The sequence below is a fragment of the Poecile atricapillus genome, chromosome W (genome assembly GCF_030490865.1).
Source record: "Poecile atricapillus isolate bPoeAtr1 chromosome W, bPoeAtr1.hap1, whole genome shotgun sequence".
In the NCBI taxonomy this organism is placed as follows: Eukaryota; Metazoa; Chordata; class Aves; order Passeriformes; family Paridae; genus Poecile; species Poecile atricapillus.
In genome coordinates, this window is record NC_081288.1 from 100104746 (window position 1) to 100129945 (window position 25200).

The 25200-nt window shown below is 41.9% G+C and overlaps 1 protein-coding gene across 1 annotated transcript in view; it reads right to left on the reverse strand.

The window, feature by feature from the left end:
* The window catches only part of LOC131591640 (BDNF/NT-3 growth factors receptor-like), a 660084-nt gene that overhangs the window by 111601 nt on the left and 523283 nt on the right, over positions 1-25200 (reverse strand). The window contains exon 14 of the mRNA XM_058862552.1: positions 24961-25091. Within this exon, the coding sequence (XP_058718535.1) occupies positions 24961-25091 (131 nt within the window). The remainder of the gene's footprint in view (positions 1-24960; positions 25092-25200) is intronic.

Consider the following 25200-nt stretch of genomic DNA (forward strand, 5'->3'; position numbering starts at 1 on the left):
AAAACTGAACACCAGGAAGCTTGCGTTACTTCAGAAAGCAGAGTGAGCAGTTTGTTATATTGTTCGAGGTTAAAAAATTGCATGGAGAGATATGATGGTTTATATAGAGTCTTTCTGGAATTATTGCAGTTAGAAGAAATCGCGGGGGGGGGGGGGGATGGAGAAAAAAAAAGTTCGAAAAGTTCCACGCTGTTTCTGAAACCACGCCTTTAGAACAGCCCCCTACCCTGCACCCTCCATGCACGTCAGAGGAGCCAGAGCGAGGGAGGGAGCTTACCCCGCCCTCTGACGAATTTAATAACACAGAGATGTTAGAAAAGGCTGGTGAAGGTGTGTCTGCCCAAGAGGGGACACGGAGGGGCGTGTTCGCTCAGCAGGCGACCCCGAAAATACCCGCCCATCAGGCAGAGTTAGAAGCTGCCCAAGAGGAGAGGCTTCAAAGAGCGGCGGGAGACGGCGGGATGGCCGCGCCGCAGAGTGACCCCGAGCAGAGGGGGGAGAGATTAGAAAAAAAAAATATTAGGACGCTGCCATAGACAGACAGTGAAAGAAAAGGGGCTGGCCAAAGCTACAAAGGCACACCCCGCAGGGAGACCAGTGCCGCGATCCATGACGAGGAGGACCCGGCCCTCCGGAGGGGAGATTGGCGGGGCCCCTGTCGAGCCGCGCATGCGCGTTTCGTTGCTGAAGCCGAACCTGTGAAGTTCGGGAAGTCAGCCCGGCTGGCTCAGACGGCAGAGCCTGAGACTCTTGATCTCAGGGTCGTGGGTCCGTTTTCTGGCACAAACAGCAGTCGCCCAAAAAGGGATTTATCTCCTGAAAAGGAGTTTCTCCCTAAATATAAGTTTTTAGAGTTTTTTCTCAGATTCAAAAGCAGCACATGGCAACACACAGCAGCTAGAAACGCTGTCGCCATGGCAACCACCGGTGAAACAACTCAAGCAACTTCGATGAAGCTACAGAAAGCAACAAAACAAAGGAGAAAGAACAGAAAGCTGGACATCTCAGAGAGGCATAAAAAAGAGAGAGTTTTGATTGGACAATTCAGAAATTAGAAGCTTTGCAAATTGTATTGTTGGTAAATCAGCGAATTGTTGTAATCATGATTGACATTTAAAAAGAAGTCTCTATTGAATGAAGTGCCTTCAAAAATAGATCAAAAAGTTTATAGATATTTTATAGTGAAATATATATAGATGTTTCTAATAATATCTGCTGGTTTTGTTTTTACAAAATAGCATGGAAAATTATATTTATACATCCCAAGAAATTTAAAAGATTTTTATTCTGTTTCAGTATTCCTAATACATGAAGGTTTTGAAAATGTTATCTTCATTATACATCTACTGATAATGTAATACTGTATCATATGGAGTAATCATCAAGCATTATTACTGTAGTTACAGTCAGTTTCTGCAAGAAGCATTTCTTTAAAATTGAGTTAAAAGATCATATGATTAACCCTACAGAAAAAGGATTGAATGACAAGTTTCTTTCATTTTTAACCTTTCATTTGAGTAACTGTATTGTGGAGTTAGTTCAATACAGTTTTCAGTAATTTCAAAATTATGTTAACCATATATTACCCATTTGCTTGGTATTTTTTTACAATTAGGCAATTTTAATGCGAGTCCTTTTGTTATAAAAAACATGTATAACAGCATATATACCAATTTGGATTTTGAATTTTAGTTAAAAAGTTAGACTTAATGTTTCTGAAAAGTACTACAAAAGCTGAATAGCAAATTACCAAATCTGTGGTGTTGTATTTTTTTTCTAGTGAAACTGCATTCTAAAAATCCTTACAAATGTAAGCATATACCAAGCAAATTCTTGTTATGAATGGGTATTTTTAATAACATCTACAGTTATCATGAGTTATTCTCAAAACCAGATAACACAGAATGATGATAAACTTGTTGCATCCCTATAATCTCTATAGTGAATCAATGTTCCTGTTATATTGTGTTCAAAGACGTGTATACCAAACTTTTAATTGCCTTTTTTTATAATGATAGAGTAAGATTAAGTTGTGTTGTCATCTAATACAGATTAAGTGTTAATAGAATTAATCAAAGTTAAATTTCACTTTGTTTAAGTTTGAGTGTTTTTAACTTAAGTTATAACTTTGGTATTTTTTGATGTTAAGTTTTGTTACTTCCTTTTATCATAATTAATTTCTAACAGGTTTAAATTTAAATTGTTTTATGTTTTATTGAAGATGTTTGCTTAAATTGCAAAGTATAGTTATTTTCCTAAAGAGATGAAGATGAACACCTGCTTGTAGACAGAAGTGAATGCAGTCTGTGACACCTTTGACTCCATTGGGAGTTCTATTGTTTGTTGTTATATTATTGTTATATTGTTATATTGTTGATATATTGTTATTGCTATTGTTATAGCTTTCTTATTTTTCAGTGTTTCCAAAATTTTAAGAAGATGTACCATTGCTGAAGATCAGCTGCCATGGGAAAGGCTTCAGATTAAATCAACTGCTGCATGGTTTAATTGGTCTGGTACCTAAGGCTTCTGGTCATTTGCTTTATATAAATGCCTTTTAAAGTTTGCTGTGTTTTAACCATCATATAGCTGTTATTTTTAAACCCCTTGCTTTGAAAATGACTTAAGAGACATCTTTCCAGATGAGGCCTAAGGCTCTGGCCAAGCCTTGACTTTACCTGGATGGAGAATTTACCAATAAACCCAGAAGTTTTCTGCATCAAAACAATATTCAGGTCAATTTGACTTGGCAATTAGTGAATTAATATAGCAGCTGGATTTTACATTGGGCTTGGAAAATTGTTATCCGGACATGATTTTCCAATCTTCCATTGATTTATCAGCTGTGGCAGACTCTGGGATGAGAGTATATATTTAGTACATTTAGTAATTCATATTACAGATTATTTAGATAAGTTTAATATCGCATAATATTACTTATGCATCTTCTTAATAAGTTTTTGATTTCTGTAAAAGTGTTATTTCCTATGTGTATACATGTGCAAGTGTTTTACTTTGATGGTTTTTCATTGTCATAACAAAAAAACAAATACCTTAATTACAAAAAAAAAAGGGGGGGAACCAAGGCTATGCCTCGGAAGTATAAAAACCTTATATATCTTAAATTTTTGGAAAAAGCGTAAAGATCTTATATCTATTGCAAACAATTATTGAATAGTCCTTTTTAAACAAGTCTTTTACGAAGCCAGTTCCATCAATTATCAGGTATTGTTCTAACAGTACTCAAGGAAAGTTGAGAGAGAATTCTTAAGTTCTGGTCAAAAGTTCAGAAGCAAGAAGATTAAAAAATCTATTTCAATTAATAATTTGGAGGAAAGTGTATGTTTGTGTATTCACAGGTTCAAAGCAAAAGTAACTTCCTAGCAAAGAACATGAAAACTCATCAGCTGCAGAGACAAGCAGACAGCCCAGGGAGCAGAAGAGCGAGCACGCAGATGTGAACTGTATCGAGACCACAGTTGACAGCGGAACAGCTTGGATCCAACATGCAAGAACAATGAACTTTAGGTTTCATGTGAAACAGTGGGAAAGTCGATATTTTAAAGCCTCATTTGTTAAAGCATGGTGTGAACTGTGTCAAGATTCAGAATCTTGCACGAGAGATAAAGTCCTTGAATATGAAGGTGAATCAGGTATCACCCTTGAGCTGTATCATTTTGTTGATCACCTTGTGATGCAATTTCACCTGCATCGCTTCTTTTAGTTAACAAAAGAAATTATACCTTATCTCAATGAAAATAGATTTTTGTACAATATCCAATTTTTCTGTGTTAAAACAGAATGAAGATAAGATAATGAATGTTACTCCAAATCATGCTCTATACAAAGAGGCAACATCTTAGTGTAACCTTCTATCCATCTTAGTTACACCTGATTGTGAAGAGTTTGACTTTTGAAATTTTAGATAGAGATTTATAACAACTCAGCTTTCAATTCAAGTAGCTTCAGCAGAAACTTTAGAGCAATTAGACAAATTAAGCTACTAGTCAAGTAAGCAACCTAGATCTATTTCTCTAGCTTTGGGTAGTTAGTTAACTAATGTTCAAAACTGGAGGTAGAGTGCTCTGTGGAACGGAGCAGCAGTTCTGTTGTTGATGCATAAGGCATGAGTGAAGGAAAAATAACCCGTCTTGAAAAGTAATCAAAGAAAAGCTTTGGGTTGATTTTTTTTATTTTTTTTTTTAAAGAGAGGGGCAGATGTTGGAGTCTGAGATACAGACTGTGTGCCCTTGTTTTTAATATTTACTTCTAAGATTCAAGAAAACACTGAATTTCATATAACATGAAAATCATGAGCATGTTTTCATAGTGATACATGAAAACAAATGCTAAAGTTAGATAAGAAAGGTAGGTGTGTAGATTAGAAAGTTTCTTAAATCACTGGGTGAAAAAAATAGTTTAGAGAACAGGAGACAAGATGGAAGATTTAGGGTGTTGTCCCTTGTCCTTTCTTCTTTCTTCTTCATGTTCTTCTCCTAGAGGTTTTTGGGTAATAGTTAGTGATTAGTTAGAAAATGCCGCAGTGCATCACAGAGGTGATGGGTCATTGGGTCATTAAGAAAAATAATATATGTGTCTATTGTTAATTGAGTAAAAATAGGTATAAAGATAAAAGAACTGCGTAGTTCGGGGCCATTTTGTGTATCAGACACAGAGTGTGCCACAAGGCCTTGTTTGTACCATCAGAAGAAAGAAATGTTCCAAATTGCAAAGATTAACCTTGTAACCAGCCTGAAGAGACCTGTTAAGTTTTGTAAGGATCCTTCAATAAACAGGACTGCAGAAAAATAAATTTGGGGCACGCGTGCCTAACAAAGTCTGGCAACCTCACAAGCGATCCAGACTTGTAACTGCCAAAGCTTTTCCTTTCAGGTCTACTTGCATGACAGTCATTGGAGTAGACCTGCTGGACAATTCACAAGACATGGCAGGACTGGATAGTAGGTATTTTGTTACTGGGGACACGGCACACGCACCCATGGAGACTGAGGTGGCTCCCATGACAATCAAGGGAGATTTAACACACCTTGCTCTCTTGGCGTGTTGCCTTCAGCCACCCTTCTATTTGGCCAAAAGGCAAATCATCGCCCAGGCCATTCCTGTTCCAGCAGAGGTCTCAGTAGATAACAAAATACCTGGCATCTACTGGGCAGAAATAGTTGGTGAGGATAAAATCATCATGGGATGCAACCTAATCCGTGGATCAGATCATCTCCATGTGAAAGGGTTGATTGACAGAGGGGCAGATGTGGCAATCATACCTGAAAGGGTGTGGCCTTCACATTGGGACTTGCAACCTGTGGCTGGCAAAATTCAAGGTGTAGGAGGAGTAAAACTGGAAAAGGTTTCTAAGAGCATTGTTCAAATTGAGGGAGAAGAAACCTTCCTGACATCTGGTTACTCTCCGGCAGACACCTACTGACTGTTAATATGCTTAAAAAATGTTTTTTTTTCCTTTTGATGGAAACCTACCTCCCAATCAACCTCATGATGAGCCCTATCCCAGTTATCATCCTGATCGTGTGGACTGGTTCAGTGAATTGGTCAAAGGATGGGGACTCACGGGGTGGTAGACTTCAATAGTTAAGCCCTTCTTTTAATTTTATATAATTAAAAAGGGCGAGATGTCATGTTGCACTAAAAAAGTGTTTACCCTAAATGGTTTCTCCCTGTTGCTCCCCTCCCCTGGGTCTGTGGTGTGTTGGTTCCTTCCCCCTCACCCCTCCCCTTCGGTTTCACCCCATTGGCTGTAATTCTACTCTCCTCCGCCCCCTTTCCCTCAGTATAAAAGTCCTCGCCACTTCCTGCTTAGTCTCTTTTTTCCCTGGAATATTCTGGATTAAACTGGGACACTGTCCCAGGAGACAAAAACCTCCTTGTCTTTTATCTTTGTCCTTGCTGTTTCCCCCCACTCCAGGTGGACTGGAGCTAGTTGGAAGATTTCCCGGGGCTGGGAGCAAAGGGATTTCGGCAGACAGGTGTCCCCTTCCTCGGAGGGGCTGTGGCATTGCGCTACCTTATGCGGGGGCAACTGCAGGCTTGGTATGTCGTTCCTGCAGCTGGTCAGTGGAACTCTCCTGTGTTTATTATTTAGATGGTGATTGCTGCATGATCTTGGGGGGTTGGTGATGTTGTTGTGCCTATGGAAGCCCTTCAGCCAGGGCTGCCATGTCCTGGGATGTTGCCACTATCCTGGACCCTCATTGTTAAGATTGCCTTTTTTTCCATACCACCCTGTGATCCCCTGTATTGTTCTGATTACTTTTTGTGTTAGATGCTCCTGTAATAGTTCTAATTTGTAGGCTATCCTTCCAAGCTGAAATTACACAAAACCAGTAACTCTTTTATATTTTGCATATTTTCAGTTTCTGCCCATAGGCAGAAACATTCCCTTGTAGTTTTGTTTCCCAAGGTTCTGTCTGTTTAATCACTGTCTCCATTCATGAGAAAGAGATGTGTGTTGTTACCAGTTATTTGGTGTTTTGAGCTATCCCCCTGTTCATGGGGAAGATAAGCTCTTATGAAGTCATGTTCTTAACCAATATGTTTTTTCAAAGCACCCTTTTTATTAATGAGGCTGAGTTGCACAAGTCTTGTCTCACTTGAAGAAACTGGAAGAACAGCTCCCACCTTGCTGCTTCCCTGATGTGGAAAAGGTTATCACTGGAGTGAAAGACAGTAACCCTCACCCTGCAGCAACTTCTGACTCAGGGCTTGTTTGCTTTTGAAACCACTTAGGGAGTTAATATAATTGTAATGTCCTAGTGTCCTGGGGTGATTTTATGATACTGGCATTCCCAATCTCCTGCTTTATATATATGTATTAAGTTCTGTACCTTTAAGATTAGCTTTGAGAGCTAGGGAAGTTGAAACTGCTGGAGGCTGATGGGAGTTTTTTCTCCTGACCAATAACTAGCCATTTCTAAGAACTGGCAGTGATTTTGACCATTGAAAAGTGAGATCAACCTGTGAACACCTACCTTAAGATGTAAGTCTGGGAATTTCTTGTTCCCTTTGGTTTCCGGCTTCTGATGAGGTAACAGGCTCCAGGCTCTGGCTTGGCCTCCCCCCCCCCCCCCCCCCCCCATGAGGATCTGCAGCTTGAGCAAGACTTTAACTCTTTTACTACCCGGATAAGACTTGCAGATGAATCCTTTTTTTTCCCAGAGAGAGAGAGGAAGAGAAAGAGGGGGAGTGATCAACATGTAAGGAGACACCATAAACCCATCAGACAGGGAAGAAAAGAATTAAGTTTAGAGGGGGAAGAGAAATAAGGAGATGCTTTAATAAGCTGAAATATTTTTCTGTTAAAGCTATGGAGATGGACAGTAGTGTTCTGAAAAAAATCTCCTTTAATTCATGACAGAGTATATTGGGAGGAATGGAGTGTTTCAAAGTGTGGATTTTGAGCAAAAGGTAAAGTGGTTGTGATACTGTGAGATGCTAGAACAGAGGGGGAGAAGTAATAGTTGAAGATTTGGGGCCTTTAAGAGGCAAAGAGAAAACATCTGTTTCCAGAGCGGCTCACAAAAACAGATGAAGAGAACTTTTGCCTTTGAATAACTTATCCTTAAAAATGACATCCCTAGACTCATTTGACCCATAATACACCTCAGAGTGATGTGAAATGGAAGGAGTGAACTGATGGAAGAATTTCCAGGCAGCTGGCATCAGAGAAATAGAAAGCTATAAAGGAAATAGTTTTCTTGTGAAAAACTCCATAAATTAGCAGAAGAAGACTTCTTTTTCTCTACAGAGACTGATGAAAGGACTATAGCAAGAATTGGGACTGTTTTAACCACCAAAGTTTTTTTGTCTCTATGTTGTCATGTGAACAAGGGAATGGTTGGGTAGTTGGGGGAAAAAAGGGTTTTCTGGAAGTTTTATTCTGGTTTCTTATTCTTGTAGTTTTTGTTAATAAACTTTCTTTGTTCCTTTTAAGCTTTAAGCCTGTTTTGCTCTTGTTCTAATCCATATCTCACAGCAAGAAATAAGTAAGTTTTCTAGTGATTTTTTTAGTTACTGCTTTAAAACCACAACATTTATTTGGTGCGTTGGCCGGGAAACGAAATTGGCCAATCTAAACGACTACACCTAGGCCTGGATTTATATACCTTCTGTGAAGGAAAATTAGAAAATGTAGGTATTGTTAAGTTTCCTGCAGATGATTTAATTGTTGCACTGATTCATAATTTTAGGCATAACTTTTGTAATAAATGTAGTTATGAATAAAAATTCGTAAAGACCTAAATAAATATATCTGTAGTTATAATAACATGAGAAAATATAAAATATAGTGTGGCCAAGGATTCCTCCCTAGGTCCAGCCGAAAACATCCATTTTAGAGATAACAATTCTACCGGCATCAGGATAATGATCCTAGCCAGCGCCCATCAACCTAAAAGAATAAGCAGGACACGGGCCATCAGGCTGGACAAAAGAAACAAGCCCGGACAAGATACTCATCACTGGACCTGAGCACCCCGCCTGACAAATTGCAGTTGGGGAGCAATCAAACTAGACAAAGAAAGAAGCCCAGCTGAGATATTCATCGGCCCCAACCCCGGAGCCAACCACTCCGTCCTGATGGCCCAAACCAGGATGAAATCAAGGAACATCCAGGACCTTTTGACATATGAGGAGACTCTGCCCCACTGTCTATTGATTCAGTTTGCCGGTTCCAGGAAATCCATTCAACCAACCATCAAGACACTGTTGAACAGTGACTGCTCGGAGTTTTGGCCTCAGGGCACAAAACCCCTATAAGAACCCCGGACTGCAGCCCATACAGTGTGGATTTGGGAACACCTATACCTTTGGGTATAGACCCCTGTCTACCCAGCGCTGCGCTGACCTATTTATTGTGGTTTTTCTCTTTCGTTGCAGGTGCTTAAATTGTTTTATAATAAATTGCTTTTTATTGACCTTATTTTGCCATTGCATTTATAACACTTTTGTGTCAAAGACAGCTGAAAAGCTTTTCTTTATGTGTCATTTCGTAAGTGAAGAGATAAATAATCTACACGGAGTCAGTATGTTTGCATTCCTTTTCATAGTTAAGAAAACTTGTTTCATTTTGGGCTTCTGACAAATACTTAATTTGCCCCAACCTTAGTGTCTTTACAAATGCAAATTATTCATGTTTAAAAAATAACATTTTTGGCTTTTGTTAAAATTAATTTTGTATTTTCACCAAGCTGTAGATTTTGACGTGACTGCTTATTAGAGAAATTTAAGGTTAACTCTGTGATTGTAGTATGTTTCTGGATCCAGACAGCATTAATACATAGAGTTTTTATAAAGTGATTTAGCTGTAAGATAATTATATGATGTTACTTATTTGCATTCCTTTGGTTGCTTGTAGGTTGTTCATGTTAAGAAACTTTCTCAACAGATATTAATAGAGGATTGTTTGTGGGATATGTTAAAGAAACCCTTCCAGTCAAGGTCTTGGCTCTGGCCAAGCCCTGACCCTGGATGGTTAGGGAAGTATACCACCAGACCCAGATGTTTCTGTGCTAAAAATGCAATCAAGTCACTTTGACTTGCTGATTTGGTCTTACAAAAGCTGGCCCAGCTTTTGAGGTAAACTTGGAAACCTTGTCTGGAAACAGTTTTCCAGGTCTTCATTGTGTAATGGGGCTCTCAGCAATTGCAGACTCTGGGTGATGGTAAAGTATTTAGGCAGTCAAAGATATTACCTTGCTTATTTTTGCTTGGTGTGTGCTTGTTTTATTAGATGTATTGTTTTACTGTTCATAGTAGGAGAACTGCATGGTATGTTAGACATTTTCCTGGATTTGGTAGCTTGAAATATGTTCATGTTACGATTAATACCTTTTCCACATGTATTTTTACTTCTGCTCATGCAGATAAATGTGCAAAATGAGCACATAGCACTCTTAAGTCCATGTTATTAAAACAAAAAAGAGGGAGCGCAGGGATGGGATATATCCCCCACTAAAGCCTTATATATTCCTAATTTTTTGAATGGCATTCAGAATGACCTAACCTGCATCCAATGGCATTTTTGTGAATCACAAGCTCACTTAACCTGGAGACAAAGATATGCTTGTGTTTCCACAGATTCCAGTCCATGATGGGTACCTACAATAGTCTGACTAGCCTTGGTTACTATGGCTTCATCATCAGCTCATGGGGAAACTGAGGGAGCAAGATGAATGGCGCTTGTTTGGTTCAGGAGGTGGGCCAAACATATTCTAATGTTGGAAGTGTTTTATTTTGTGGTTTTTGTTTGTATAAAACAAAAAAGTGGGAATTGTGAAAAGAGATAGGATAGAATTGAGTTGCAGGCTGGGGAATGTGCCTACAGAGTGCCATGGCAGCACAGAGAAGCTTGTCTCTGCCCTATGGAGAGGAGCCTGCAGGAAGCTGACAGACCCCTGAATAGTGTGTGATCACCTCATAAAAGGACATTAAGAAAGTGTGTTGCTGATGTGGCAATGTGTGATAGGTCACTTAGTGAGACTCACGATATAAGCAAATACTGTGCTTTAAAGAAGTGTATAAAACCAGCTCATTTATTTGAATAAATGATTCAGATTTGCTACTGTTCTGGGTCCATGCCTCAGTCATTACAGTTTGGTAATAAACTGTTGGGGTTTTTTCACTTTCATCCACTGGCATTCCTTTCCTAATGGTGGAAAAGGATTGTTGGAAACCTTTTAGAGGAGATGACTCATTCCTAAGTGTCTTCTCCTAAATTTGTCTCTAAACTGAGACATACCTATAGTACATTCCGTACCACACATGCTTCTCAGCTGTGGGTGCAATTCACTGTGGCAGCAATTATAAAGAAGGGGATTAAAGCAATTTGTCCACTGAAATTCAAAAGGTGACCTGGAATAATGCAAGTAAATTTGAAAGAAAATTCCATTCTTGGTGGTATCTAGTTAATTTCACCTATGACCCCACTGACAGTAAAGCCACATTTTTTGTTTTAACATTACACTGTGCTTTGGTATGTACTATATACCAAATCATTGTGTCAGGATTAAATCACTACAGATGTGTATTCTGTTCCCTGGAGCAGAGTAGAGGCCTGATGGAATGGATGTGCCTTGTGATTTTGTACTTGTAGACACCCTTTTTTGTAAATACAAGTAATCACTCTTATATTTGTGTCTGTAACATTGTTGAAATTATGTGATGCAATTTTAATTATTCAGCTCTGATTACCTCCTACTAGTTGTTGAAATCTGACTAGCATTTTCTTAGGTTACAGTGTAAAATGTAACCAAAAGTATGTATTCTATCACCATCTGTTAGAACTAGGTGGGGCAGTGTTCTTTATCTCTTCCATGACTCATCCCTGATAATTCCCTCTGGGAGCTATCTTCTGTTAATAGGCAATCAAGCCTCACTGCATGACTCATAAAATTACATCATTCCACTGTGAGATGTACTACCTAGGGGAAGGAACCAAGCATTCCTACCTGGATGTAATCTGAGGTTTGGAACACCACAAACAACCTTATCCACTGGATACCCAGAGGGAGACCAGACCCTTCTACACCACCACTGGACCTTCAGAGGAAGACCAGACCTTTCTACAGGATCATTGCTTCAACAGAACCACATCTATCACTCCAAGAGGACTGCAGCCACTATTTAATTGGACTGCTGCCAACACCCTGACCAACAGGGTTCAGGTTGTATTCTGACTGTCAATGTTTCTGTACTATTGCATTTACTTTAATTTTCCTATGAAATTGTAGTTCTGACTTGGAATCTCCCACTGGTTTCCTTTCAGACTAGTAAAACCTTGATCCCAGCCTTACAGCCTGTTCCTACTGGTATGAAACTTGCACTAGTAAAGGAGCTACTATAACATGAGATGATTGGTGAAGCAAGCACAAGACAATAGATAAAATACTTTGATTGTTGGAATCCAAAATAAAAGCCTCTCTGAGCTTCTCAGAAAGAAAATAATTAAAATATATTAAGCCATAGAGATAGAGTAAAAGTGTAAGTTTTAGTTTTAAGTAAGTAAAAATATAACTTAAGTGCCCTAAGAGTCTGTGATAACTAGTGAAAAGCCTTATTACCCAGTTTAAAGTTCAGTGATAATACCCTTCACAAATTCAACTTAGCTCTAGACATAATGAAAATATAGTTTGCATTAGATAAGAACAGATAGAATTACTCACATAAACAGATAATACCCTATATGTAAGATTTAGGTAAAAAAGAACACTGCTTTCGCATCTTAGAATTAAGTTCAGATTGGTGTAGAAAGTATTGTTTTAGAAACGTGTTTTTAGCTGATTGAATGATTTATGAATTTAATCCCCTGTACTGGGAATTGGAGAAGAATGATCGACAGAAGAAAAAAAAACATCTGAAGAAGAACAGCAGCACCATCATCATCACCAACTGCTTTTGCAGCCCAAGTCAACAGAACTCCATGTCGAGAAGCTGCTACCCTGAATATCGGGACCTTATGCCAGAGAGCTGCTGCTCAGAATTCGGGACTTTATGCTAAAAGCTTTTAGCAAATGCTTTAACTCTCTGAACTCTTTGCCTTTGAGACTGATGCTTTTATACAATAAAAACCTTTCTAGCAAACATCAACTGCTCATGTCTCTTTGAGACCTGGAAATATTATCAGAATCCCTGTTGAAACTTGACAATTACTGTTCACCATGATGTGGAAGCAATCCACTGAGGAATGGAACAAGTGAAGTTAGATGGGAAACACCATTGGCATGGCATTTTATTTGGATGATTGCCAACAGCAGTGGGAATTTTTAACAAAATGTTGCATTCTGTGATGGTTCTTTTAATATTAACCTTTCTGCTTTTCATTTGTGTAATCAGGTTGTACGCTACTGTGTGGAGAATTATAGAGATTACCCCTAAAACTTAGAGTTATCTTATAGAATGTATTTGTCCCTCTGTCCTTGTGTCCCTCTCCCTCTCTTTCTATTCTTTTCCCTTTTCCAGGGTTCACCAAATAAATATCAATGTTTGAGCCATGGGGTGGAGTGCAGAAGCCCAGAGAATCTGACTTTAGTCACAAGGTAGATTGTGGTGGCACATTTCCCCTCCCCACAGGCCACACTATAATTTAAGAAATGCTCATTAGGTCTCAGCCTTCATGAGGAGCACCTGGAATGAGCTCCTCTTGAGCTTATCAGAAACACTGTCTGCTCCTAGGAACTAACAGCTGTCTAATGAGCACCTGTTTTAACAAATAGCCGTGGAAATTTATTTTTCTTGCCTGAATATCAACCTGTCTTGGTTTAAAAGGCAAATGTCTGCCAAGGAAGGTGGGAACCTTCCCGAAATGGGAAGAAATACCCCTCCCCCCAAGTTATTGTAATTTTGAAATTATAGGGCTTTCAGACAAAAAATGTAGAAAAAGAAATAACAGTTCTTTACTAGAATATGTATATATATCAGGGCAGATCAAACAGCAATACAAGAACAGAAGCTTACACCTGTTAAGTACTATTTTTTCCCTTTGGTGTAGCTATGACCACAGCTGGTGTATTGGTTTTGCACAGCCTGGTTTTGTTTTTTTTTTGTTGTTGTTTTTTTTTGGGGGGGGGGGGAGGGGCAGAAAGGCAGCTTCTGTGAGAAGCTGCCAGAAGCTTCCACCATATCTGGCAGAGCCAACCCCCAGCTGCTCCAAAGATGAACGTGCCACTGGCCAAGGCTGGGCAGTAACACCTCTGTGATAACAGATTAAGGAGAAATCAAAAGATAGGTTTAATTTTGACTAGAGAAGAGTGGAGTGAAAGCATGTGAGGAGAACAACATGCAGACACTAAGGTCAGTAAAGAAGGAGGGGAAGGAGCTGCTCCAGGTGCCAAAGCTGATATTCTGCAGGCTGTGGTGAAGACAGTGGTGAAGTAGGCAGTCCCCATGCAACCCATGGAGGTCCACAGGGGATGCAGAGATCCACCTGCAGCCTGTGGAGGAGCACCCACACCAGAGAGGGTGGATGCCTAGAGGAGGCTGTGATCCTGTAGGGAGACCTGTGAAGAGAGGGGCCCTGCTCCCATGCTGGAGCAGCCTGTCCTTGAAGGACTGCACCCCGGGTAAGTGACCCATGCTGCAGAAGTTTGAGGGGTACTGTTCCCCATGGGATTGACTCAGGATGCAGCAGTTTGCAGACAGCTGTTGCTTGTGAGATGTATTCATGTCACTGAAGTTCATGAAGAAGTATCTCCTGTGGGAGGGATGCCATGGTGCATCAGGGGAATGACTCCTCTCCCTGAGCAGCAGAAGCCACGGGTGATGAACTGACCATAACCCCCATGCCCTGTCTCTTTGCGCTGCTGAGCTAGGAGGTAGATCTGGGAAGGAAGGAGGGATGGGGAGGGGGAAGGTGTTTTTTAAGGGCTTATTTTACTTCTCATTATCCTGATCTGATTTTGTTAGTAACAAATTCACTTTATATCTCTAAGTTGAGCCGGTTATGCCCTTAATGGTATTTAGTGAGCGATCTCTCCTAGTCCTTATCTCAACTCATGAACCTTTCATTAATTTTTTTCTCCCCTGTCCAGCTGCAGCAGGGGAGTGAGTGAGCAGCTTTCATGGGCGTCTGGCATCCAGCCAGCATCAACCCATGACAGCCGGCAAGGCAGAACGATGCAATGGCTTACTCACAGACGGCAGGGAGGGAAGGAAGGAAAATTGCTTCTTGTGCAAACTCATGGGCAGCGGTCGATCTCAGCACCACCACCAACAGCAGGCAGAAGTGGGAAAAGCAGGCAGGTCAAATCGATCGTAATGCCGAGTTGCAATATCCCAGGGCCAAGCACACACCCATCCACATAACTGATCTCCCCAGTCCCCACGTGGAAGGAAGGAAGGCAGGAAGGACCCACCCCCAGCAAAGTCTCAGTCAGAGCCCAGAACCTCTTGCGCAGTTGTTTGCCTGATCTCCTGAATGGTGAGGGGGAAGAAGGACTGCCTGGGCAGCTTTTAAAAACACTTGTGCTAAGGCAACATGCCCCCCCCCCCCCCCACCCCCCACCTGCCTCCACACACACAAGATCCCTCCTTGCAGTCTTAAAGATTCAGTAACAATTTTGGGGCCTGGGTGATCTGGAATAGCTTATCAATATGAATAAGCTTAGGACTTTCTACCCTTTATCCATATAATCTCATTAATACCCAAATTAATACATTTCAACAGTAAATGTACATATATATATATAACATAATTATATACAAATAAAATAATAAAATAATTTCAGTGGTTACTGACTATCCCCCAGGATATGGATAGAGTTCATTGGGTCCATGACCAATATGACTGGAACAGTCCATTCTCATTGTACATGGTAGTGAAAACATGCAATAGCAGTGACATCCAGCAAACAGTGGTATATAGGCATTCCAACATTACAGGCTGTTGTCACCCAAAATCAAATCCCCCTGAGGTACAAACCATGTTTCCTCATCCCTCTGCATTACCCACCAAGTGCAATCAGGTCCTTGACAAAGACAATCCCACAGGTGGGTTTGTCTTTGCTTGAGGCAGAATTAATCCAAAGCATCTTTCCCAACATATCTCTCATATGTACCACTGGAACTTTATCTCTGTCCACTGCATGCAGGGGTTCAGATTGGGTAGGGCCAGCTCAGTTAGTGGAACCTCTGGTGTTAATTATGTAGTCTTTGCTAGATACAGATCTCACTGATTGAAGGTCCCACCCCCCATTGCCTTCAATGTTGCTTTTAATAGTCCATTGCACTGTTCAACCTCAACTTTCCCAGAATCTGGTGCATGATAAGGAATATGGTATACCCACTCAATACCATGTTCTCTAGACCACATATTTAAAAGGCTATTCTTGAAATGAGTCTTGTTGTCTGACTCAGCTCTCTCAGGGAGACCACGTGTTGAAGACTGAAATTGTATGGTTTATGGCTTAAACATCTTTATGAAGGACTTTTGCCTATTTTAGCAAAACTGTGTAATGAAGCTGCATCACTGAAGCCCACCCTGGATTGGCGTCCTGACTAAAACTCTGAACTGTTGCGTATAGGTAAAACGTTATAAAATAAGGGCCTTGTTACCCTTGTAAAATCATGACTCAGGCCTGTTACTTTGGCTAAGTAGAAAAGGACTATAGAAACATGACTCAGCTGAATTAGAGGTAGAAAAACAAGTTATATAACCACTATGTTTTATACAACCATCGTGGTTTATGGTTATTGGTTGAATTACATGTTGTGCTTAAATCAAATGTAACTGATAATGGCCTAATTGCTTAAAAAGGCCTATTTTTTGCAATAAAGTGCTCTCTTGCACCTGTCTGGGGACTCTGCATCGCCCTGCTTCATAACACTGAACTGTGAGTTAAACCACTTAAGGCAACTTGAGATAAGGAAAGTAACACTATTGTTCAAAGCATCTGGAAAAGCATCCACGGGAGGGACCAAACCAGCACCTTAGGGGCAGAGGACACAGCCCCAGGTTTATCTGCTGCCAGGTTTGCGCAGACCCCCACACAGAAGAGGGGAGGAGGAGAGATTTTGGGTGTGTGTCATAGCCTTTGGTCAAAGGCAGTGAACGTCCATCCTCCATTGTGCAAACTAGTGCAGCTGTGGGGGTGTCATGAATAAAATCTCTCAAGAAATCCACCCCGGTTAAAATGCTGTGTTTAGTTATGTACAGTTAATGTTCTTATCCCATTTGTAAACCTTGTACCCCTTGTTTACTCCGATGGTTATTAGTAATGTTAATTACTTACCAGTTTCTGAAGTGTTTTAAAGGTTCTTATGAGACATTCCTGTACCCTTTCCCTTACTTCCTTGCTACTATGTAACAAAGCTGCTCCCATGGGGGCTGGGTCAGATTAACAAAAGCTACCCATTAGAAAGGTATGCCACAGAAGGAGGCAACTCCCATGGAAGGCTGTGCCACACTAGAACAAAGAAAGTCCCATGAAGCTGTGCAACTGAATAATATGCAAACTAAGGCATGCAAGACATCAAAACAATGAGCTAACAGAAGAATAAAAGGACAAGGAAACATATTCTAGCAAGCTATGATGAAAGATCATCTCCCTGCATCACCTAAGCCTGCTTAGAAACCATCTTCCTGCATCACCATGACCTAAAGAGGACTGGAAAGGACTGACCCCCCTGAACAACCAGCCAGAACAACAGGCCTCCTGGCTACTCTCATGAGGACCGAAGCCCCAGCTCTGCAGTGTGTGCTGCAAAACTGAATTGTGCCTCCTCCTTGGAGCTGCCAGTGTGGGTATGGCTGTGGTGCGGTGCAAGCAACTCCTTGGGCCTCCCACCCCAAGAGCTGAATCCTAATAAAGGCATCAAACAGGAGTCTTGTCTCCTGGCCAATTTCTTTCAGGGGGGCCCTCTACCCCTGAGAAAGCCACATCTATGGGACATCCACATGAGGGAAAACAGAGGGGGTGTCATAGCCCATCAAAGGGCCGCCTCCAAAGGGGTCTCCAGACCCTGTACCAGAGCACTGCACGTGATGCAAAATGATGCAACACATCCACAGTCTTGTAGGGGACAGTGTCAAACCTGCTTCCCTCGGGAGGCACCTGGGTGCTCTCACCTGCTCAAATGTATATTTATCCATTGGATCCTATACTTTTTGGCAGGGGGACCTTTACCACCAAGAAGACCAGATGGAGGGAAGCAACGAGATATTGCTGGGACCCACAGAGGGGTGATATGCTTCTACTCTGTCATTCTCTCTGTGTCTTTCTTTCTTTCTTTCTTTCTTTCTTTCTTTCTTTCTTTCTTTCTTTCTTTCTTTCTTTCTTTCTTTCTTTCTTTCTTTCTTTCTTTCTTTCTTTCTTTCTTTCTTTCTTTCTTTCTTTCTTTCTTTCTTTCTTTCTTTCTTTCTTTCTTTCTTTCTTTCTTTCTTTCTTTCTTTCTTTCTTTCTTTCTTCTTTCTTTCTTTCTTTCTTTCTTTTCTTTCTTTCTCTCTCTCTCTCTCTTTCTCTCTCTCTTTCTCTCTCTCTTTCTCTCTCTCTTTCTCTCTCTCTTTCTCTCTTTCTCTTTCTCTCTCTCTCTCTCTCTCTTTCTCTTTCTCTTTCTCTTTCTCTTTCTCTCTCTCTTTCTCTCTCTCTCTCTTTCTCTTTCTCTCTCTTTCTCTCTCTCTTTCTCTCTCTCTCTCTCTTTCTCTCTCTCTCTCTCTTTCTCTTTCTCTCTCTCTCTCTCTCTTTCTCTTTCTCTCTCTCTCTCTCTTTCTCTTTCTCTCTCTCTCTCTCTCTCTCTTCTCTTTCTCTTTCTCTCTCTCTCTCTTTCTCTCTCTCTCTTTCTCTCTCTCTTTCTCTCTCTTTTGCTATTAAATAAAATATATCAATACTTTGATATCAACATCAAACCTTGTTTGGTTTTAATCAAGTTTTCGGGGTATATTTCGAACCTCTCTGGGTTCAATCCATTTTATTCACAAAGAGTTAGCTCCCTTTACTCTTCTGCGTTTAGACCAGGTTACAACACCATGCCTCCAAAGGACTTGCTTTTCAAGGTCCAGGATGGTGTTCCCGGCAGTAGCATGAGGTTGTTGGGGTTAGGTGTCCTTCCTTTTGTTCTGGCTCACCTATGGAATTTTTACCCATCAGTGGTGGAGAAACCTGCTGGTACTTAGTGGGTGCTTGAGAAACACAAAGAATTCAGCTGGGCCCAGGGGGGAAGGGGGGCAGGAAAAAGAGGGGGCAGGAAAAAGGGGAAGGGGCAGCTGGAGGCTGGCTGGTTTCGTCTTCAGCTTCAGAGCAGAACACTCGCTGGGAGTTGTTGCAGCGGATAGAAGGGAATTCACCATCACACAGATGGAGCTGCTGCTTCTTCTTCTTCTTCCTTCTTCTTTGGTGGGTCTCGAACCCCCTGTTCTGCTGGAACGTGCGGCAGTATCAGCCACCACCGTGGAGCTGCCAGTACACCTCAGCCACCAGCCCGGGATCTCTGCTCATTCCTGCCATTCCAGCCGGCTGTTCCTCAGAGTCCTGCAGGAGCACCGGGATTGACTACCTGAGGGGCTTTGTGAAGTAAAGCCTCTCCTCCATCCTTTCCCGTCTCGGCCGAGAAGGCTGTCACGGGGTCCCCAGGTCTGTTTTGTTGTTAATGCTGTAGTTATTGTTGTTTGTTTGCCTGGTTATACATACTAGTAAAGAACTGTTATTCCTATCCCCAGATCTCTGCCTGAGAGCCCCTTGATTTCAAATTTGTAATAATTTGGAGGGAGAGGGTCTACATTTTTATTCCAAGGGAGGCTCCTGCCCTCCCTAGCAGACACCTGTCTTCCAAACCAAGACAAGGTACAAGGTAGGTCTCCAACCATCCAGTGGTTGCATCTACTATTGTGAGCATGTAACGCTTGCCTTGGCATGTTTGCAGCAGTGTGATGCAATCAGTCTGCCAGGTCTCCCCATACTTAGATCTGGACCACCTCCCCCCATACCACAGAGGCTTTACCCACTTGACCTACTTGATCGCAGTGCACATCTCACAATCATGGATAACCTGGGAGGTAGTATCCATGGTTAAATCCACCCCTCAGTCTTGTGCCCACTTATGGGTGGCATGTCTGTCCCAGTGTCCTGAGGCATCATGAGCTCATAGAGCTAGGAACAACTACCCCTTGTGTTGCCAATCCAAATCTATCTGTGACACCTTGATTTTTGCAGCCCGATCCACCTGTTTGTTGTTGCAGTGCTCCTCATAAGCCAAATCCTTGGGCACATGGGTATCCACATGGTGGATTTTCACAGGTAGCTTCTCTACCCAAGTAGCAATGTCTTGCCGTTCTTCAGCAGCCCAATTGGTTTTTGTCCATGCTGCCAGTTGGCCTTTTTCCACCTTTCCAGCAACCCCCACAGAGCATTAGTTACCATCCATTAGTCAGTGTAGAGGTAAATCTTTGGCCACTTCTCTCAGCAATGTTCAGGGCCAACTGGATGGGTCTGAGTTCTGAAAATTGACTAGATCCACCTTCTCCTTTGGTAGCTTCTGTGACTTGTTGTGTGAGGCTCCATACGGCTGCTTTCCATTTTGGTTTGTCCCTACAGTGCAACAGGAGCCATCACCGAAGAGTGTAGCGTGTTTCTTCTCTTGTCAGTTGATTATATGGGGGAGCTTCTTCAGCATGCATCACCTGTTTCTGTTCCTCTTAATCTGTCAGACCAAAGTTCTCACCTTCAGGCCAATTTGTGATTATTTCCAAGATCCCAGGGCAATTTGGGTTTCCAATACGGGCGTGCTGTGTAATCAAGGCAATCCACTTACTCCATGTAGCATCAGTGGAGTGATGTGTAGAGGGAACTTTTCCTTTGACCATCCACCCCAGCACCGGTAGTCGGGGTGCCAGAAGAAGTTGTACTTCTGTGCCAATCACCTCTGACGTGGCTTGGAGTCCTTAATAGGCTGCCAGGATCTCCTTCTCTGTAGGGGTGTAGTTGACTTCAGACCCTCTATAGCCTTGGCTCCAGAATCCCAGTGGTTGGCCTCAAGTCTCACCAGGCACCTTCTGCCAAAGGTTGCAGGACAGACCATGGCTTCTGGCTGCAGAATAGAGCATGTTCTTCACCTCAGGTCCTGTCCTGACTGGGCCAAGGGCTACCACATGAGCGATAGCCTGCTTGATTTGGGAAAAGGCTTGTTGCTGTTCAGGGCCCCAGTGGAAATCATTCTTCTTGTGGGTTACAAGGTAAAGAGGGCTTACAATCTGACTGTACTCAGAGATGTGCATTCTCCAGAAACCTATGGCACCTAGGAAAGCTTGTGTTTCCTTCTTGTTGGTGGATGGAGACATCGCTGTGATCTTGTTGATGACTTCAGTAGGTATCTGACATTGTCTGTCTTGGCACTTCACTCCCAGGAACTAGATCTTTCAGGCAGGTCCCTTGACCTTACTTTTTGATGACAAAACTGGCTTCAGGAGAATCTGGATGATTTTTTTCCTGTCTCAAAAACTTTTGCTGATGTGTTCCTCCACATGATGATGTCATCAATATACTGGAGATCTTCTGGAGCTTCACCTTTCTCTAGTGCAGCCTGGATCAGTCCATGACAGATGGTGGGACTGTGTTTCCACCCCTGGGACAATTGGTTCCACATGTACTGCATGTGTCTCCAGGTGAAAGCAAACTGTGGCTTACAGAGCTAAAGGGATGGAGAACTGTGGCCTACATTGATAAAGGGATGGAGAAGAATGCAATAGCAATGTCAATAGTAGCATACCACTTCACTGCCTTGGACTCCATACTGAAGCTCCAGCAAGTCTGGCAGAGCAGCACTCAGTGGTGGGGTAACTTCATTCAAGCCATGATAGTCTACTGTTAATCTCCATTCTCCATCAGACTTGTGCACAGGCCAAATGGGACTGTTGAAGGGTGAATGGGTCTTGCTGACCATTCCTTGGCTCTCCAGCTCACAGATCCTTTTGTGAATGGGGATCATAGCATCTCAATTTGCTCAGTACTGTCAGCAATGCACTGTTGAGATGGCAATTGGTACTTGTTTTCCTTTACCTTCAAGAGCCCTTCCACAGAAGGATTTTCTGACAGTCCAGGAAAGGTGTTCAATTGCTTACTTCTTTCTGTCTACACAGCAGCAATTCCAAAAGCCCATTGATATCCCTTTGGGTGTTTGAAGATGTTCTCACCCCAAATCAAATCCCCCTGAGGTAAACAGCATGTTTCTCCATCCCTCTGCATTACCCACCAAGTACAACCAGGTTTCTTAGGAATCTTCTGGACCCAATTGTGCCAGCTGTGTGGTGTTCCAGTTAATATTCAGCAATTCAAAGTCCCCCATAAGGACAAGGGCAGTTGATTTGCAGGTATCCCTTAGTTCCTTGAAGAATAATTAATTGGTGTCATTGTCCTGGTTAGATGGTCTATAGTAGATTCCCATAATGACATCTGCATTATTTGTTTGTCCCTTATTCCTTACCCAGAGGATCTCAACCATGCCGTTGCCAACTGTAAGCTCCATACATTCTAGCTCCTCCATTACATACAATGCCACTCCCCACCTCTTCTGTTCTGCCTGTCCCTCCTAAAGACCCTGTAACCATCTAACATAGCACTTCAGTCACAGGACTCATCCCATCATGCTTCACTCATGCCAATAATGTCAAATCTCTGGGACTATATGTAGGCACTGTTGAAAGCACTGCCTTATCTGTGACACTCTGTGACCGTCTGTGTCAGTATCCGCCGTGTGTGTGGATGTGTGTGCCTGTCTGTACGTCTGTGTGTGTCTTTGGAATACCTGTGAAGCTTTGTTGCTGGTTGAATCTGAAACTAGGAAAGCAGCAGCTGCTTCCCTCAGTCTGGATAGAGACCTCGAGTCCATGGGCACTGGGCTGGGCTCCAGGGACCAGGCAGGAGAAGTCCTGGGCTGGAGCAGTTGGAAAAGGCAGATGTACTTATTGCATTACTGAACAGGCATAACTTGTCTACAAGCATAATTCTTTCTTCTTATCCTTCCAGGGCTACATGCAAGTTGTTTATTAAGGACCCTGTAAAAATTGTATTTGAAAAAATATTCTGTTCCAGAAGAATTATGGATGTAATCTAAACTCATGGAGACATCTCTCCCTTTAAATTTGGAATGATCTTCATTGTGAATTACAGTGAGAAAGATGAGCATATAGTGAAGTTATAGTGTTTTACAGTAGATTAAGTGCTAAGCTCCATTTGGTCAGGATTTTCAGAGGGAGCAAGTGAATGGAAAGGCTTTTAGTTTGCTAACAAGAAGTTCTCTGTACAAATCCGTCCTCTTTTTGTGTTCTCTCACCGTCAGAGGCAAAACTCTTTCTTGTTTACAATTTCAAAAAGATGATCTGCTGGAATTCTTTTACTGTGTGGTGTGTTGGTTTGTCATGGCCTGGTTTTTGGTAGTGGGGGGGCACAGAGGTGGCTTCTGTGAGAAGCTGCTAGAAGCTTCCACCATGTCTGGCAAAGCCAATCCTTGATGGCTCTGAAGATGGACATGCTGCTGGCCAAAGCTGGGCCAATTAGAGAGGCTGGTAATGCCTCTGTGATAACATATTTAAGAAGAAAATCATAAAAAAGGGGTGCAGTTTTCTCTTCTAGTCAGAGAAGAGAAGGAAGTGAGAACATGTGAGGGAAACAACATGGAGACACCAAGGTCAGTGAAGAAGGAGGAGGAGGAGGTGGTCCAGGTGCCAGAGCCGAGATTCCTCTGCAGGCTGTGGTGATGACCATGGTGAAGCGTCTTTTCCCCTGCAGACCATGGAGATCCATGGGGGATGCAGAGATCCACCCACAGTCCGTGCGGGGGGTGCCCACGCTGGGGTGGGTGGATGCCTGCAGGAGGCTACAATCCAGTGGGAGACCCACTGGAGTGAGGGGCCCCTGCTTCCAGGCTGGAGCAGCCTGTCCTTGGAGGACTGCACTCCATGGACGAGTGAGCCATGCCACAGAAGTTTGGGGAGGACTGTTTGCCCATGGGATGGACTCATATTGCAGCAGTTTTGGGAGGACTGCTGCTCATGAGATTTGGAGCCATGGTGCAGCAGGGGAAGGACTCCTCTCCCTGAACAGTGGAAGAAAACCTTGGGTGATGAATTGACCAAAACCACCACGCCCTGTCTCCCTGTGCTGTCAGTGGGAAGGAGGGAGGGGCTAGGGGGAAAAATGTGTTTTAAGGGCTTATTTTACTTCTCAATATCCTCCTCTGATTTCGTTAGTAATAAATTCACTTTGTACTTCTAAGCTGAGCCTGTTTTGCCCTTGGAGTGTTTTCTACCAGTCTTTATCTCAACTCATGAAAGCTTCATTAATTTTTTTTCTCTCCTCTGCCCATCTGTGGCAGGGGAGGGTGAGTGAATGGCTTTTGTGAGTGCCTGGCATTTGGCCAGTGTCAAACCATGATATATGGTTTGATCCAAAATGTACACACAGGTTGCCTAATTTTGAATGGACAATTTTCTGATCTCTAAGCACAGCCTAGATTCTAAAATGTATATTCTTACTGCCCTAAATGAGATACTTAAAATGTTGAACACCTTGTTCAGCTTTCAACAGAACACATAGAGACAGGAGACTGTTGGCAGGGAGAATTGTCAAATTCTAGTTGAGTATTGTTTCATTGATATTGATTTCTAGTGTGCATGCATAGCTGAAGATGACAATTGACCTCAGTGATTCCATTTTGAGAAACAAAAGGCTTGGAATGGTGAAGCAAGTCTGGTGTGCAAGCTCTATGATCATGATGGAAATATTCTTACTTCTTGGTAGATTCCCAATGTACTATATAGTTTTTGTTCTTCTAGGCTTCCAAAGAAATCCTTTTTCCCCCCTCAGAAACATGAGAATTATTCTGAATATTGGTAAGTCCAAGGTTATGGTTGTTTTTACATTTGGGCTGCATTTTGGGAGGGCTGAATGGAGAATAATCAAGAATCATTCCTCATAGTCCAAAATATCATGACTTCTGGATTCCCACACAGCACATGACAATAATATCTAAAAGTTTTTTATAACATTCCTGGCAGCCATATTAATGACAATTACCCACAGATAATTCCAAAGGTTGGCAAAAGTATTGCATAGTTCATGGAAAAATAGGCCTTCTTTGCCTAGCAGATATACATACAGACTATTCACTTAACTAGTTATAGATTATTTTGTCTAGACAAAAAAATGTCACATGCATTTTTAATGACTTAAATGTTATTTTTCACTAATCATATCTCAGATCATAAAAAATTTTCCCCTTTGTGACACTCTCAGTTTCTTCCTTTTCCTTACAAAATTCAGATCTCATTTTATAATCCACAGCAAGATCAAATTTCATGTTCTCTTAATGCTCCATTAGCCTTGTGAACCCCTCCACATATATTAGAGGAGTTACATGGGGCTACAGAATCAGTAAACATGATGATTTACAAATACAATAGCATTAGCTGCAACCATGAATTAATAATGAAACCCTAGAGTCTTTTACCTTCACTGCCACCAAGATCTTGTCCTGCTTGGGAGAGAGGTTATAGCATTCAGCCAGAAAGACTTTCCCAAAGGCTCCTTCTCCAAGTTCTGTTTTAAGAACAATGTTGTGGCGCTTGATGTGCTGAACAACTGTGAACAGAACATAAAATGGAGGTCAAAAGTGAACTTCAAGGCCTTAACAGGTTGGTGTCTGTGCTTACAGTCACATGGAGACAGATTTGTCTGTACAGTGCAATGC